Source organism: Perna viridis, chromosome 1 (genome assembly GCF_037379345.1).
Source record: "Perna viridis isolate PV_CMFRI_1.1 ecotype Kerala chromosome 1, ASM3737934v1, whole genome shotgun sequence".
Lineage (NCBI taxonomy): Eukaryota > Metazoa > Mollusca > Bivalvia > Mytilida > Mytilidae > Perna > Perna viridis.
The window spans coordinates 37489389-37504517 of NC_142445.1; the positions used below are offsets into that span (position 1 = coordinate 37489389).

Sequence of the window (15129 nt, forward strand, 5' to 3'; positions counted from 1 at the left end):
TCATTCACTTTTACTTTTTTTACAATCGATATTAAACCTGCTGTGTTTTGCTACACGAACCAGAAACTACAAATCTGATAGATCTTTAAGCATAATGTAATAGTTATAAATATAAAATACATGGCCATTTTCATATTGCCCGAGACCATGGTATTGGTTCCAAGAGCTTTAAACATGTCATCTGTCCGCGCGAAGTCTTAATAGGGAACTATGTATTTATTACCAATTCAAATTTTGTGTTTTGAAAAAATGTAGTACAATTTAAATACTTTTTTTTTTATCAGCTGAGTATCCTTAACCAGACGCTTGAAACAGCTTTGAAAGACGAAAAGCAGTATAAGCCTTCGACTTCTTATTTTTTGCTTTGCAAGTGATGAAATCGTGAAATGTCATTTATATTCGATGGAAAGCATGTGTATGTGGACTGAGAACCATACTCATTCTCAAGTGTACCATCTTAAAGTGCCATGCAACAAAATATTTGAACAGCTTCAAATACATGGAACTTACCCTCGTTTTAAATGAAGTGACATTAGTCCATTCTTGTAAAGTAGCAAAAGTTTCTTTATGAACAATGTCAATTTACAATTGTGGCATTAGAAATCGGAATCAAAAACAAGAGCTGGGCAACATTTAAGTTTCAAAAATGATTTTATTTCTCTTAATTTCTTTGACAAGTTGATACATTTTTTACGTATCAGTAAAATATATCTTATAGGCGTGCTATTTAGAAAAATGCCCAATAAAGTTGGGTCTAGCAGCCTGCAAAATTCGATCATGATGGTCAAGACTTATGACAAATCGCTTCTTGGCAAAATCTTGTGACATGGTTGTACATACAGTTCAATAAAAGTTAAATTATTTCAAAACTAAGTGAACATTTTTTTTTCAGTGAGTGATCAGCTGGTATACCCAGAGAACACATTGCAATTTCTTCTGATATAATACACCTTTAGTTGTAAATCAATCGATTTGATATCAATGAGACAAATATGATTCACCATAATTGATTGTCACTATTTTTGTTTTAATCCATTAAATTCCTTTGGAAATATCTGAAATATAGAACTAGAAAGTGAGAAGAAGTATGTATATTTGGCTTAACTAACAACTAAGCTAAAGGCTTGCTTTCTACTAACTACTGAAATCATTCAACACTAAAAATTATAGACTATAACATGGAATTTCCATGTTTGTTGTCTGTTGCAGAATTAAGCACATTGGGTTTATGTAGGGAATGTATTGATCTGCATGTGTGTTGTGTCATCGAGAAAGAAATCATCAATTTCAGAAAGACTTTGAGGCTCACGTTGGGGAACATTGATATGTTTCATGAACAACTCAAAGTCCAATTATTTTCATGAATTTGAAAACTGAAAATTTCAAAATGTGATTTGTCGAACAGATGTTATCACGTATAGTCTTGTTGGTCGAATGATCATACAGAACTAAACCATAAATCACAAAGCCAGTCACTGTTGTGGGTTAGTATAAAACACCAAGGTTACCCAAAACTAAACTGCGGTACAGTTTAATCTTAATCTAGCTATGATGAAAGCTGTATTAGTTCTACTTATAAACCAGTCTCTTTTATCAACCTCTTTCCTTCACTGCAATTAATTATCACTGCCTTACAATTCCATATCAATTGACCTAAAATGTCCGTGCACATAGAAAGCGATTGTACAACTATACTAGCTTCATAGGAATAAAAAAAATCACACAAGGCCCACGAGAGCAGGTGGTTCATGTATTTTGAATGCAAGCACCCGATGAATTTAAGTAAGTGATTGGATTTCAATCGAAATTTTGTGGATTCAGGATTGCAATACTTGACGAACTATGAACAACGTCTGATATCAAAAGCCTATTTGCTAGTTAAGATTTGCTTATATTTTCGTGTCACGCCAAGTTAAGAACTATTTTAAAAGGTTTCTGTCATGTAGACAGAGGAAGACTTCGTAATCCTTCTTTATTTATAACATCATAGTCAGTTTTTACCCCCACTAGTTACATGATGACACTATGAATTACTGAAAACTGAAATATACACGCACTGTGCTGTCATAACTAATAAAGAGATGATCAGTGTAATATACACAATGTTCTGACGAGTATAGGTGATGAAAATGCTTCTGTCACTCAACAGATTATAACAACAAACAATGCATTCTTGCAAATAGACAAGGATTGTTCACGAATGCTTGTTCTTTGTAAAAACTCACACTAAGAATCTAGAAGTACCTAAATGACAAAGAGCAAACTTAATTCAAAATTAACAGTACTTTAAAAATAAATAAACGCAAATGTATCACAATTTACAATCTACTCTAACTCGGCTTGAATCATCCATGCGGGCAGCATACGATTCCTCTCGTTATACTTTCCATGTTGGAAAGTATCTATCTATTCTACATCTATTATGACTTCAGTGGACGTCTTTAATATCTATCTATTCTACATCTATTTGGAGTTCAGTGGACGTCTTTCGTATCGTCTGATATTAATATGTATTATGCTTAATCGTATAAACAATGAAATTGAATGACGGTGATTCTAAGGTCCACGTGAATATACTAAAATGAAACTGTTCCTATGCTTAAAGAGAATATTGGACAGAAACAAACACATTGCCGAGTTGCTCCTTGAGAACGCGGAGTATGTTTCCTTCCTGCTGGATTCTGTTGTATTTGTCCAGAGGTCATCTCATCGAAAAATATTTCATCCAAAGAAATGTTTAATATATGAAGCATATAGTCCTTACCTGTCGATGCTATTCATTGTTGCTACAACCGAGCAGAACAATTTTGCAGGAACTTTACATAATTAGTTACATAAGAACGTTCTTTTTATTTACGACTTGATAAAAAAAGGAATGTTATCAATTAACTTGATTGGCAAACTGTTAACTTTTATTTCATCTTATGCTTACAACTAGCCCATTTTGACAGAAATTCCGCATCAAGTGTTCCATAAACCTTATACTTGAGCATGTATTTTTTCCTCTTGCAGGTGAAAATAAAAAAAAAAATAGATGAGAAAATGAAGGATGATGATCACATGGCTTGCAGAACAGGATGCAGGTATACAATATGTTCCTCATTAAGGCGTATGAAGAGAAATAAATTGTTTACACGATTATACCGACACTGAACATTCATTTAATGAATATGTGATTAATACATTTTCTTTTCAGTAAGCAAAATGGGGGGCTAATGTTCCATTATGTAAATAGACAAAGGATTTCTTGTAATCGTGGTTCGATTATGATACATCAAAATAAGTCACGTCACGTCTTGCAATTTTCAAGTCATAATAAAGTTGCTGCTCAGTGGCTCCATCATGAAACATCAAAAATATATAGGGTAGTATTTGTTTTTAAATGCAGACAAAACGTACGACTAAGATTATAATAGTGTGACTTCATCATCCTTTTTGGTTTAATTGAGGACAACCTCTTAATCCTATGGTGTACGTGTTTTTGTAATTATAAAGTAAACCTCAAGGGCGAATACAGATTTAAAAAAAAAAGGGGGGGAGTTCAAATTTCAGCACAAAATTAACAAAATGTTCAAAGAATAGAGAGGTCCAACTCCCGTTACCTGGATCCGACAGTGAATCTGAACTGTTTGAATTTGAAAACAGTTAATATGAAGGTTGGGAATCCCATGAACTTCTAGACATTGCTGTATGATCAACTTTCTCTTATTGTTCAATATGACAGCATTTCATGACGTCATAAATGACAGGTAAAAACTTGCCATAGATTAGGTACTATTCTTAACCAATATCATAATAGTCGTATTCCTGAGTGTGACGGAATATGGGGCGGTAGCGAGGAGATAACTATATAAATAGTTTAACAGTGATTAAAACTCTGCTTTTGGTGTATCCATTGATTGCTGGCGACTGACCATCCAAATCCTGTTTTTCGTAAGACGCTGCGATTATTCTTATAATTTTAAGGAACTCGAACGTAATAGACTAAATATTGGATTACCATGCAGGTAATCACTCCATGAAAAGATAGAAACGTGAAAATCGAAGAGACTGCAACTTTGGTAATATACTCTATCGAAATCAAATACCTTAATATAATATACTAAAGGCTATATTTCAGAAATAGTCATGAACTGACATGAATTGCTTTCTATAAACAATACAATTTCTAAATAATTGGTTGGAAATATGTTTCATATGGACTCTATGCACACGAATATCGACTTTCCGACTCAAATCTATTCAATTTAAAACTATATTGACTTAATCAATTTATTTCCTTCGTCAAAAGCAAGCTAATTTAGCAAATAATTTTATCGAACAGATATCATTACGAACGATTGCTATCTTTGAAGTTTCGACAGATGTATGTGTGACCTTATATGGCTTATTTCTTATGCAAAATTGATCAACATAGTTCATACAAGATAAAATGTACATCTGTGACCAAACCTTTGTTCAATTAAACATAGATACCACTGATTTTTATTACAATACACAAATGGCACTTGAAGACTCGTGTATTGGTGGACATTTGACCTCTCTTCTAAGGAACTATATTAAAGGGGGCGGCGGGGTAACTTTAGTATTAGCTGATGATACTTCAAACGGTGAGGGTTCGTTTAATTATGAGTAATCTTTGGTTTCTAGTCATTGGTAGTGTTTTAAACTCGATGTCGACGTTTAACTGACCCGATGTTCCCCCTAACTTTACTTCTGCAATAGTTAATTATCAAATTCAAGACAACAATTCCAGGGGCGGATTCAGCCGGGGGAGTGGCGGGCGTGCGCCCCCCCTAAAATTTGCAAAGCATGGGTTGTCAGGGGTAGATTTAGGCGGTTTTAGGTTGAAACTTTAATTTCTCGCTAATTTTACCTCAAAAGATATCTACATTCCACCCACTCCAGAAGAATATTTCAAAAATTTAATCTAAAAAATTTTTAACTGTGCGCCCCCTAATCTAAAATCCTGGATCCGCCCCTGTGTTCTGATATGATTTTAAGTGACTGACTACTTTGACGCGCTACTTTCACAAAATAATTCTAAGTGTTACTAGTATATTTTACTTGATTCACAAATAAGTTGTAACATTAAACAAGTTCCTTGTGAAAACAGTTTTAAAGTAAAACTTTCTATAAATTCTATGTAATTAAGTTCAGAAAGAGATAGATATAACAACTTATGCAGTGTAGACTAGTAATGGAACTAATTAGTACATTTAAGTATCTAAAAGCAAACAGTAATATTGAGGAAAAAACGATTAAATGCGTAAATTCTAAAAGCAAAAGCGAAGCATTAAGCAAAGGTAAAAGCTTGCTTTGATGCAAAGTGAAAAAGAAAAAGAAACATTTTAAAAATACATCAAGATATGTTTTTTTAATTTTTGAAAATTTGAAAATGATGTCTGGCCCCCTTCTCAAGAATTAACCGAAACGAAACTAAATACCGACGGAAAAAAAAGACGAACACAACCACTTGTGTTGTTTATCTTCCCTCTTCTTTCTCATTTTATTCCAACAGGGTCCTAAAGTTAACCAAAAATACCTGTATGAAAAAAAAAAGAGTAAACTAACCTGAGAGTCAAGGTCTCCATGGGCTTCCTCTTCAAAAACATCCGAATCCTCTTTAGCTCCCATCATAGAGGAATATTTCACTTTCACTCTTGTACAGAATATTTAAACATCTTTAAATCCTTGTCACTAGCTTTTTATAGAACGTATTTTCTTAGAACTCCATTATTATGAGATCATATGAATAACCTTCAAGTGAAAAAAAACTGACAAATTATATACTCCATTTTATATACTTATTTAAGTATGTTGATAACAAACAAACAGACATACAGAATGATTCCTTCTCATATAACTCTTATTAACAATAGCCAGGTGTCACATTCCCATGGGCAGATAACTCAAGAACTTGTTGCGAAATCGTCATAGATTACACTATACATTAACTTGCGTTATTGATATTCAATAATATAAGTAAAGTTATTTGTAACTTTGACTCTTGAGAAAAACCTTAATTAAACAGACAATATTAATTACTTGACATTTGGTCTGACGCGCGTGGCTACCGCATGTGTACAATTATAGAAGCATCTGGCGAAATATAATGCACGTGTGTTATATCATAAAGCGCTGCTCTTTCATAGTTCTGGCATAGCGAACAGAACGTTGAGTAAACATACTTTTTTACATAAATAATTTAGTTAACTCATTAATTATTGGATTTTTTTGTATAAATAGTTCCTGCTGTGAACACTAAGCAGTTCAGTTGCAGTTAAAATCAATTATTCTCGCAAAAATTATAATCAGATAATCAAAAAGATGAAAAGATAAAGGAAGAGTGCTTCCTAAACCCCAAACCTTTTCGTCTAATCTAAAATTTTACCTTTCCCTTCTACTCTCCGCTTCTCTATATTGATAATTCTTATGTACACTGCTTGCTTTAACCGCCACTTTTACCCCCTTATTTTCCGTCTAACGTCCACCCGTCTTATCTAGTTACGCTGACGACTGAATCAATGGTATCCTTTGGGAATGAATAGGCAATAGATAAAAAGCGAGGGATCGAAACAGTAAAATACTCTTTTTGTTTCAAATATAGACTATCTCTATCAATCAAGAAAGATATATAAGTTTTAAACACGCGTAAATTGTGTTATAACTGCCTGAGAAAATTTGTTCAGTTTTCATCATAGGACAATGATGCTATTGCTTAAATATATATTTCCATTGACAATGTACAGAACATGCTAACTGAAAATGATATTGTATTCAGTTACATCAAACATAACTACAGACTGTAGTTATTGGCATACCCAGAAGTCAAATATGTTGGCGAAACATGACTTCTGTTTTTTGTTATGTTTTTTGTTACAGATTAAGCACTGCCAGCGACTTTTAACATTTAAGGAAAAATGGGTTGTATCAAACTAACAATAATATAGCATTTGTTTGGTTGTGTGTGATTTTGTTTGCATTAAGTTTTAAAACTTTCTTAGATAGTCTAGATATACATGTATATTTCACTTAACACGTGTATAATGCTATTTTGATGCCAGCTGCAGCCTGCCTAGTGGTGGTGTGAGGGGTTCCTTGTCGTTCATTGAAGGCCAATGGGTGGCCTTGGACTGACATTTTTCATCTCGGTGGGGTTGTTGTCTTTTTGACATACTCACTATATCCATTCTCCTTATGTTCTTAATTTTACGTTTTGGCTATAAATACAAAGGGGTTGCACATTTTTCACTATAGTTGAGGTGGTAAGCTTGTTATTAAATTACATTTGAAGCGTTTACAAGTGATATGCTTCATCTTATTACAGTAATATTCAAATTACCCGAATTTAATCTGATTTTGTGCATTTTATCATAATATGTAGTCATATCTTATTATTCTATTTTAAAATTGCGATAGACATTTCTATGCAATGAACGTCTTCCGTCTACGAAAGATAAACTTGTTAAACGATGTAGTTCAACAATTTCCATACAAAGATCGTCTTCACAGAAGGAAACTCCATTTCGTATTTCATTGTTGTTTTTTCTCTCGCCTTTTCCTTAAATGTTTCAAATTCCCGTGTTTGTACTCTTTTTCCACATGCTTAAGTGAAAAAAAAACCATATAAATACCTAGTCCTCGTAGATAATCACCTCACTTTCTAAAAAAAAACAAAAACAAACAAAAACAAAAACAAAAACAAAAACAAAAACAAAAAAAAACAAAACAAAACAAAACAAAAATTAAAAAAATAAAATAAAATAAAATAAAATAAAATAAATAAAATGAAAATAAAAAAAAGAAAAAAACGATTCTAAATCACCTTCTTAATATGCCTAAGAAGATGTTGTCAAAATGCTGGAACTTTTTATCACCAAAGTTTTTGTCAACAATCGACATTCCAAATGGGAGCAAATTGTGATCTGCCACTCACTGGCCTATTCCTTCACCATTGCATGATTCATTTATCCCAGGTTCCGCTGTATAGATAACGTTTTGTTTTTCTATATACTATCCTAGATTCGGGGGTTTATGCATTGCTTTTTCCGAAAAAGGACCAGAGATATGGGACACTATAGATACTTTAAAGTCAGCCCCGTACCTTGACATACTTTTAGAGGTCGATGGGAAGGGAAAACCTGATCATGACCTAACTATACGACAAACTCGATAACTTCTTATTTCTTATCGTCAACATTCCCTTATCTGTAGCAATATCCCCTCAGTACCTGCGTATGGAGGTTTCAATTCAAAACTCATGAGTTATGTCAGAGCTTGCCGGAACTACGCGAACTTTTTGTACCGTGCTGGACATCTTACAATTAGGCTTTTGGAGCAGAATTTTGTTGCTACAAGATTAAAGTCGTGACTACAAAAGTTACATGGTTGTCATCATGAATTCGTGGATTGTTTTGGTGTATCCATCTGCATCATGAGAACCGAATTTTTTTCAACGCGTCAAAAATTTTTTCACCTTTCGTCTATTCGGACATATCCTTTAAGAGCGGATGTTTCTGGGAAAGTAGGGGACGCTTATCCTACCGGTGCACCTGGTCCATGCTCCCAGCTGGTTGCTTATTTACTTTTGTTTCTTTGTACGTGTTACTTTGGTTTGTGTGTTCATTGTTATGTATGTTTATTTTCTCCTTGTAGTCATTATCCTTGTATTATTTTGAATCCTGATTCACCTGATTTCCCTGTAACTCATTTATCGTTTACCATATTATTGGCATAAAAGGAGGGAAAGCGTTTTCCGATTCCGCACAATACATACAGTGACCAACGAGTGTAAGATAGATCGCGACAATATGAGAGATATTGACAAGCTGTCGTATCAATCAGACTCTCTCTTAAAATATTCGTTCGATCCATACCTCGTTGTTTCTTATAGAGAAATGATCGAAATAAGCCGCATAATTATTAAACTAACCAATTTTGTAGGTTTCCATTAGGTTGTCTTCACACCTTTACAGACTCCTCGATTATGGGTACAGGTGTCTCTGGTAAACGTTAATTTCGTGGAAAAAAGAAAGTAATTAAATACCTGGGATGAGGGTTTTTGACTGAAATAACACTATAACTATGTATACATTTGGACAAAAGACAGAGTCTTCCTTACCTGTGCTTAGTTATAGCCATTGTCAAGTATCAAGTATAAGCTTTTCTAAAAGGTTTGCTCATCGATGTCGTTTCTATATTTTAAAGTTCAGGATTTGTGTCCAACCAACTGTTTTTTTTTTTATTTTTTTTTTGTTTTTTTTTTTAGATTTACAAAATCATATATAACGCTATTGAAGGACTTGAGGGTATTCACATCTTATGATAGTCCATGAAACCAAGTTTACATTATTGGGCAATAGATTTGGCTTTTTCACAATTTAAGTCACTGGTCTAACAAAAATTCCTTTAAAATGGCAGAATAGAATTGGATCTAACTTGCCCAAATTCTTTATCACATGATGCCATTTTGCACCTCTTTTTCGTATTTCCATCTCGATGACTTTTAATTGTGGGATTCTTGATGTAATACATGGACTTGTCATCAGCCAGTAAGGGTTGGTCCATCTTCCTTTCCAAAACTCTTTTTAAAGAGTAATCAAGGGAACCAAGGTTATTGCGGTAATCAAAAGAATGCAATCTGATATGGAAGACAGACATTAACAACAAAGAACATAAAGTAACTAAAATCATACACACAAAGCAACAAAAGCAAATGAGCAACTCGGACTCCACTAAAAACTGGAAGCATGGACCAGTTGCACCGATAGGGTGAGCGTCCTCTGCTTTTCTAGAAACACCCGCCGAGTTGCTCATAAAAAGTATAGTCCGGGATAGACGAAAAAGGAAAGAAAACCTATTACACGTTGAACAAATCAGTTTTCATGGCGCAGATGGATATATCGTAACGATCCAAGAGTTTATGACTACGTCCATAAAACTTCTGTAGTTATGACTTCAATCTTGTAGCAACACAACCCTGCTCCAGAAGCCTATTAGTTAGAATTCTAGCGCGATACAAAAGTCTGCTTAGTTTCGACAAGCTCTGGCATAACGTATGAGTTGTGGTGTGAACACTCCATACGCAAGTGCTTAAGGGATGTTGACAATTCTAAATGAAAAGTCATCACGTTTGGTCAATAGTTTTCCTTTACCGTCGATTTCTACGTGTAAGTCAAGATATGAGGCTGACTTTACAGTGTCTGTAGTATCTTATATCTCAAGCTCTTTGGGGTAGATGCAATGTATCAAATCCCCAAAATTAGCGGAAACTGAGATTAATGTGTCTAGCTAAACGATGTTCTTTCTATAATTTTTCTTTCGGATCAGATCAGCTATAAAGTCAGCCTCATAAGAGTAAAGGAATAGGTCAGCAAGTAGAAAATTCCAGTATTTTGTAAACATCATCTTCTGTATATTTGGAAGATGATTTCGAATTATTTCTTACAAAATATGAGGAATCCCCACCAAGCGATTCTTCTTATAGGGAAAGCAAGCGATTTAATATAAGTTATAAGATGCATGTCTGTTGGGTATTGATATTCGTATTGTGTACCGTTATAGGCTGAGCGTTCACGCTAGTTCTGTAACGATTTCACTTATATATGTGTATCCTATTTGTGCGTAAATTCAACCCCCTTTAAATTAACAACCGTTATTCGCCATGCATTATTTTGCTATGCACATTTGAGTGATAGTTTGTGAGTAAAGAACAAAGAAAAGAACACTCGGTGACCTTTTCTGTCATTTTCGGGCTATTTTTTAGCTGATACTCTTACCTGAGAATAAAAAAGGTGTGATGAAACGGGGATTTGTCGCCACATCATGAAAAGACAGGGAAAACAGGATCGGATCCAGACACTTTTAAAGGGAGGGGTGCCAGCCGAGGTTCCTCAGAAAAAGGGGGTGTTGGTACATTGTTTGCCATTTTTGTCAATTTTACACATGAAAAAGTTTCCAACAAAAAGGGGGTACCAATCTCCTGCACAACCAGAATTGCACAAGACAAGTAAAATATTGTTCAGCCAATCAGTCGTCGTCAGCGTAACCAGGTGATTGATTACTTGAAGTCCAAGTTCAGCAACTAGTTGATGAACAAGTAACTGCATTTATGATTAGTGGAATATACGTTATAAGCTGGTTCTGGTATAACTAATGGCAAAATAAAAAAAAAATAGATATCGTAAAGGGAACAAGTTAATGAATCTTATAATGCTCACCTATCTTGTTCGGTGAGCAATGACAGAAATCGACCAGACGAGACAACAGGTTTGCCTTTATCAAAGCTGTCAGCTGCCGTTTCCGAGCAAGGATTTGTTTTTATGTTTGTAATGTATTAAAAATTATGAAGACTTTTAAAATATCCTGCTCAATTATTATTAATGCAGTATTGATTTCATTTTGGGTCAATATGTATGATCTATTCTTGGTCAGAATTTATATAGTTTTTCTTGACCCAAACGTATTCGTTCTTTCTCAAATGTAAAATGGCCAATGCAAATAGGTTGTTTTGAAAAGGATTGTATTGTGTTTTGCAACGTTTGGGTTATAAATTATTAAATTGATAATTCAAAGCAAATGAATGCTTAACAATTCGCTGCCTGCATGTTCAAGCATCTTAGCAACGGAAAATGTTAAAATTGCAAAAACTTGTCTTAAACTGTCAATATCCATCATGCATTGCACTCGATCAAGCATTGATGCACCATCAAAATTTAGAATTCTACACCTCAACTGAACCACAAAGCGGAGGTCTTACAATTAAACAATTTAATAATTAGATTAACATTTTTGCTTAATGTGCCAAAGAAATTACAATCTATCTACTTCTTTAATTATATTTTGTAGGATGCACTCGATTTGCAACCAATTTCCCAGAACAAAGTACCCTTGCAGTTCCTTCCAATCGGCTATTTCACGCGGTACGGGGAAACAAAAATAATTGGTTGTGCAAAACGATTTAAGTCTCGTTATTTTGTTATCCGGTGGTATTACATTACGGTTTTATGCTCCTGGAGATATCAAAGTCTGCTAATTGCAATAAGTGCTCCCTGTGTGCACTGTTGCGATCGATTCGCAAATTTGGTTTGAAAATTGTCCCTATGGACGTCTGATTTACATTGGAAAAAAACAACATTGTTTATTTTCATATTAAAAAAATATATCTTAAACATTTTTAAAAGTCATTTATTGGGGTTGGATGTAATTCTATCAAGTAGACTATAGACTATATTCACTGATTACAATTATAAGTTGGAAATTAACGTCTGCCATACATGACAAAATAAAGAATATTATTGGTAACCTGACTAGGCTGCTGTCATTGAAATATTATTACCCTTAAAGGAAATTAATACTGAAAATCAAAACGTGACGGATCAGAATTCAATATGGCTGCTGATATCCGTCTGCAGTAGACAAAGTTTATGGTAGACCATCGATCTATTTTAAAATACATCTCAATTAACATCTGATTGAGTCGGATCTGTTTAATCATACAGCATCGAATTTTACATCAGAAAGGATGGCATTTATTTGCCGAGTCAATTATTCAGAGGGAAAACGCAAAAATCTACTGCTTCGGAAGACGATCAATCTTGGTTGGATGTCGTACCAGTTTAAAAAAATGGAAAACAATAAGGCTCACGAGACACATTTGCTGGATTGGAATATTTTATTTTTATAACTTAAAAAAGTACCCGTTTTTTTTTTCTTGCTAGAAAAATAACTCCAATACTGTTCAAGTATCAGCATCCCTATGTGTATTGCATTTCAACGTTTACTAGCATAGACAAAAATATGATATAGAAGCATTTTCTATTAGGAAAAAACTATTTTATACACTTTGTGTTTCACACGGAAGTTAGTGTACAACTTCAAAAGGATTTTGATCGGACAGTTAAGTGTGTATTGTTTACACTATTCGATCTCCTAAGACTTGGGGTATTAGTATATTTGGTTGTTAAATCATTTCATTACGGGATGACAAAGTATGTGTAGTACTCTCGATATACTATATACCAAGTACTATCTTTAAAAAAGAGATTGCCGACGCAGTAAAATTTTGTTTTTTTTTAAGTTCCTATAGTTCTTTCAAGAAAATAACACATGGCACGCAATTTCAGATTTTCGATTGTTTTTCGAACGCAATTTCAAAATTTCGATAGTTTTTTTTTTTATTTGCGTTTCCATAGAAGAGCGTCCTTAAGGTCAAAGGGTAAAAAGCGAAACTATACCGACTGCGTCGGAAAAACAAAAAAAAAAACATTTATAACAAGCAAATACTAGTATATAATTAGTACAATATTTTTCGTTTTATTGTCCGAGGCAAAACCCGCCCTCCTTTCTTAAAAGTTTCCGACTTTTTAACATCCACTTTTTCACCGTCATAAGTGAAGCGAGTCTTCATTTTTTCAATCTTTTTGGCACACGTACTTTCAACTTTATGACACTTATCTTCGATTGCCAAGGGTTCCGGTCCTGCCCCCTTCCCTTCACAATGAAGGAAGGAGCGAAGATGTACGCCACTGAGCACATAGTCCCGACTGGTGAAAAGCATATTTTTGCACTCAATGGGACATTGTCACCAAAACAGAAGCTTGAAACACCTTTTTTAAGGAATATTGTTTCCCAAAAATATTCTTTGGAATTTAATCAATTGAAGTGATGGTTTCTAAATGTCTGTCTCGCGCAAAGAAATGGTTGTAAACATTCATTGAAAATATATACTGTCTTTTGTTTTGTCTGGCTGGCGATAGTATCAGTAGATCAGTAGCTGATTGCTACATAAATGTCAGTCTATTTATGGTATGATCCTAATGGAGATGACAGGACTTTGTTATTGTACAGCTTTCTTTGATATTGGTCGTGTTGGTGGGGCTTTAGAGGGACACTCTTAATCAGCATACCGTATGCGTGAATTGGGTTTTTGCTGGTCATCCTTCTTAATTGCCTGCTTGATTATCTCCAATGCTCCTCGGCATGAAGGGAATCGCCGTCACTTGTATCTAAAAAGCATTTGCATTTGGCATATCTAAGGTTCCGGCGTTTCGAACTCAATCTTTTATTTGAAAATCTTGTTACACTCGGGCAAAAATTAACACTAATAACCTGGACCGCCGCCCCCCCCCCCTCCCCCCCGTTTTCTCTTGAACACCTTTAAAAATCTGTTGATACGTATCTGCTTTGTGACCTTTCTTGTATGTAAGTAAAATATCCAGATATGTTTGGGATAAAAGACTTCTATTAACATACACAGTAAAATACAAGAGGGTACCATCAACCTGTAACACGTAACGAGACTAAAAACATAACAGATAGCCATTTCAAAAGTCATAATACTAGTTTTACTGTACCCATTAAAAATGAAAACCACGCCGAAAACCAAAGTGTACAGAGTTTTCAAAATACAGAAAACCGAGTACATTATATTTAAATTTGAAATTTAAGGCCAAAACAAATATCAATTTTGTAAAAAAAAAAGAGATGTACAGGATACCATAATAATACACAAGTATCCGATTGAACAAGGTTCCGCTTCAAAACCCTTAAATATCGTACTCTTCTGGAACCCCTTCATGTCTGTGGTATGTCAAGATTTTATCCAAAGCCAAAATGGTATTGATAATGGAATAAAGATCGTAGTTAATATAATTCGATTAGACTATGATGTATATGTATATATGTTTGAAATAAGACATCAGTAGATTTATGAAAAAGAAATAAATATTCTCAATGAAAGATAGATGTCGTAATTTATATCTGTCGCAAAAAAAACCAGATAATGATACGGTATAACAAAAAAGACACCAGAAGGTGAAATTGGTGGAAGCAGTTGAATGAATTTATTATATAGATAGCAGTGATTTACCGAATGTTCCTAGTGTAATCAATTTCGATAATTCACAATATGAAAAAAATCGGTAAGTTCACCCTCGGACTTTCTCCCGTCAAAACGTCACAACTTCGATACCAATCCGCCAATCACAGAATTTAAAATTCATGTTGAAAATATCGATATATTATGAAGAAATTCTACATAATAAATAGGATAATCAATTGGTTATCGTGAATAACAAAAATATGATCACTCGTGACAAGAACGCTTTTGAGATTTAACTCGTGCGC

General features: G+C 34.1%; 1 protein-coding gene and 1 long non-coding RNA gene across 6 annotated transcripts in view; one reads left to right on the top strand and one right to left on the bottom strand.

Moving 5' to 3' along the window:
- The window catches only part of LOC148628613 (tetraspanin-18B-like), a 47371-nt gene extending 41462 nt beyond the window's left edge, over window positions 1-5909 (bottom strand). For 2 of the 4 annotated variants that reach the window (XR_015924033.1, XM_088591017.1), the window contains exon 1: window positions 5575-5887. Coding sequence is in view for 2 of the 4 variants with exons in the window: in XM_088591002.1 (XP_088447128.1) it covers window positions 5575-5640 (66 nt within the window). In the remaining 2 variants the exon portion in view is untranslated. Of the gene's footprint in view, window positions 1-5574 lie in introns of all 4 variants that reach the window. The other 2 variants (XM_088591002.1, XM_088591047.1) reach the window with 2 other exon arrangements.
- The window catches only part of LOC148628612 (uncharacterized), a 77250-nt gene that overhangs the window by 58134 nt on the left and 3987 nt on the right, over window positions 1-15129 (top strand). For both annotated transcript variants that reach the window (XR_015924041.1, XR_015924038.1), the window contains exon 4: window positions 3013-3083. This is a non-coding gene — a long non-coding RNA (uncharacterized LOC148628612). The remainder of the gene's footprint in view (window positions 1-3012; window positions 3084-15129) is intronic.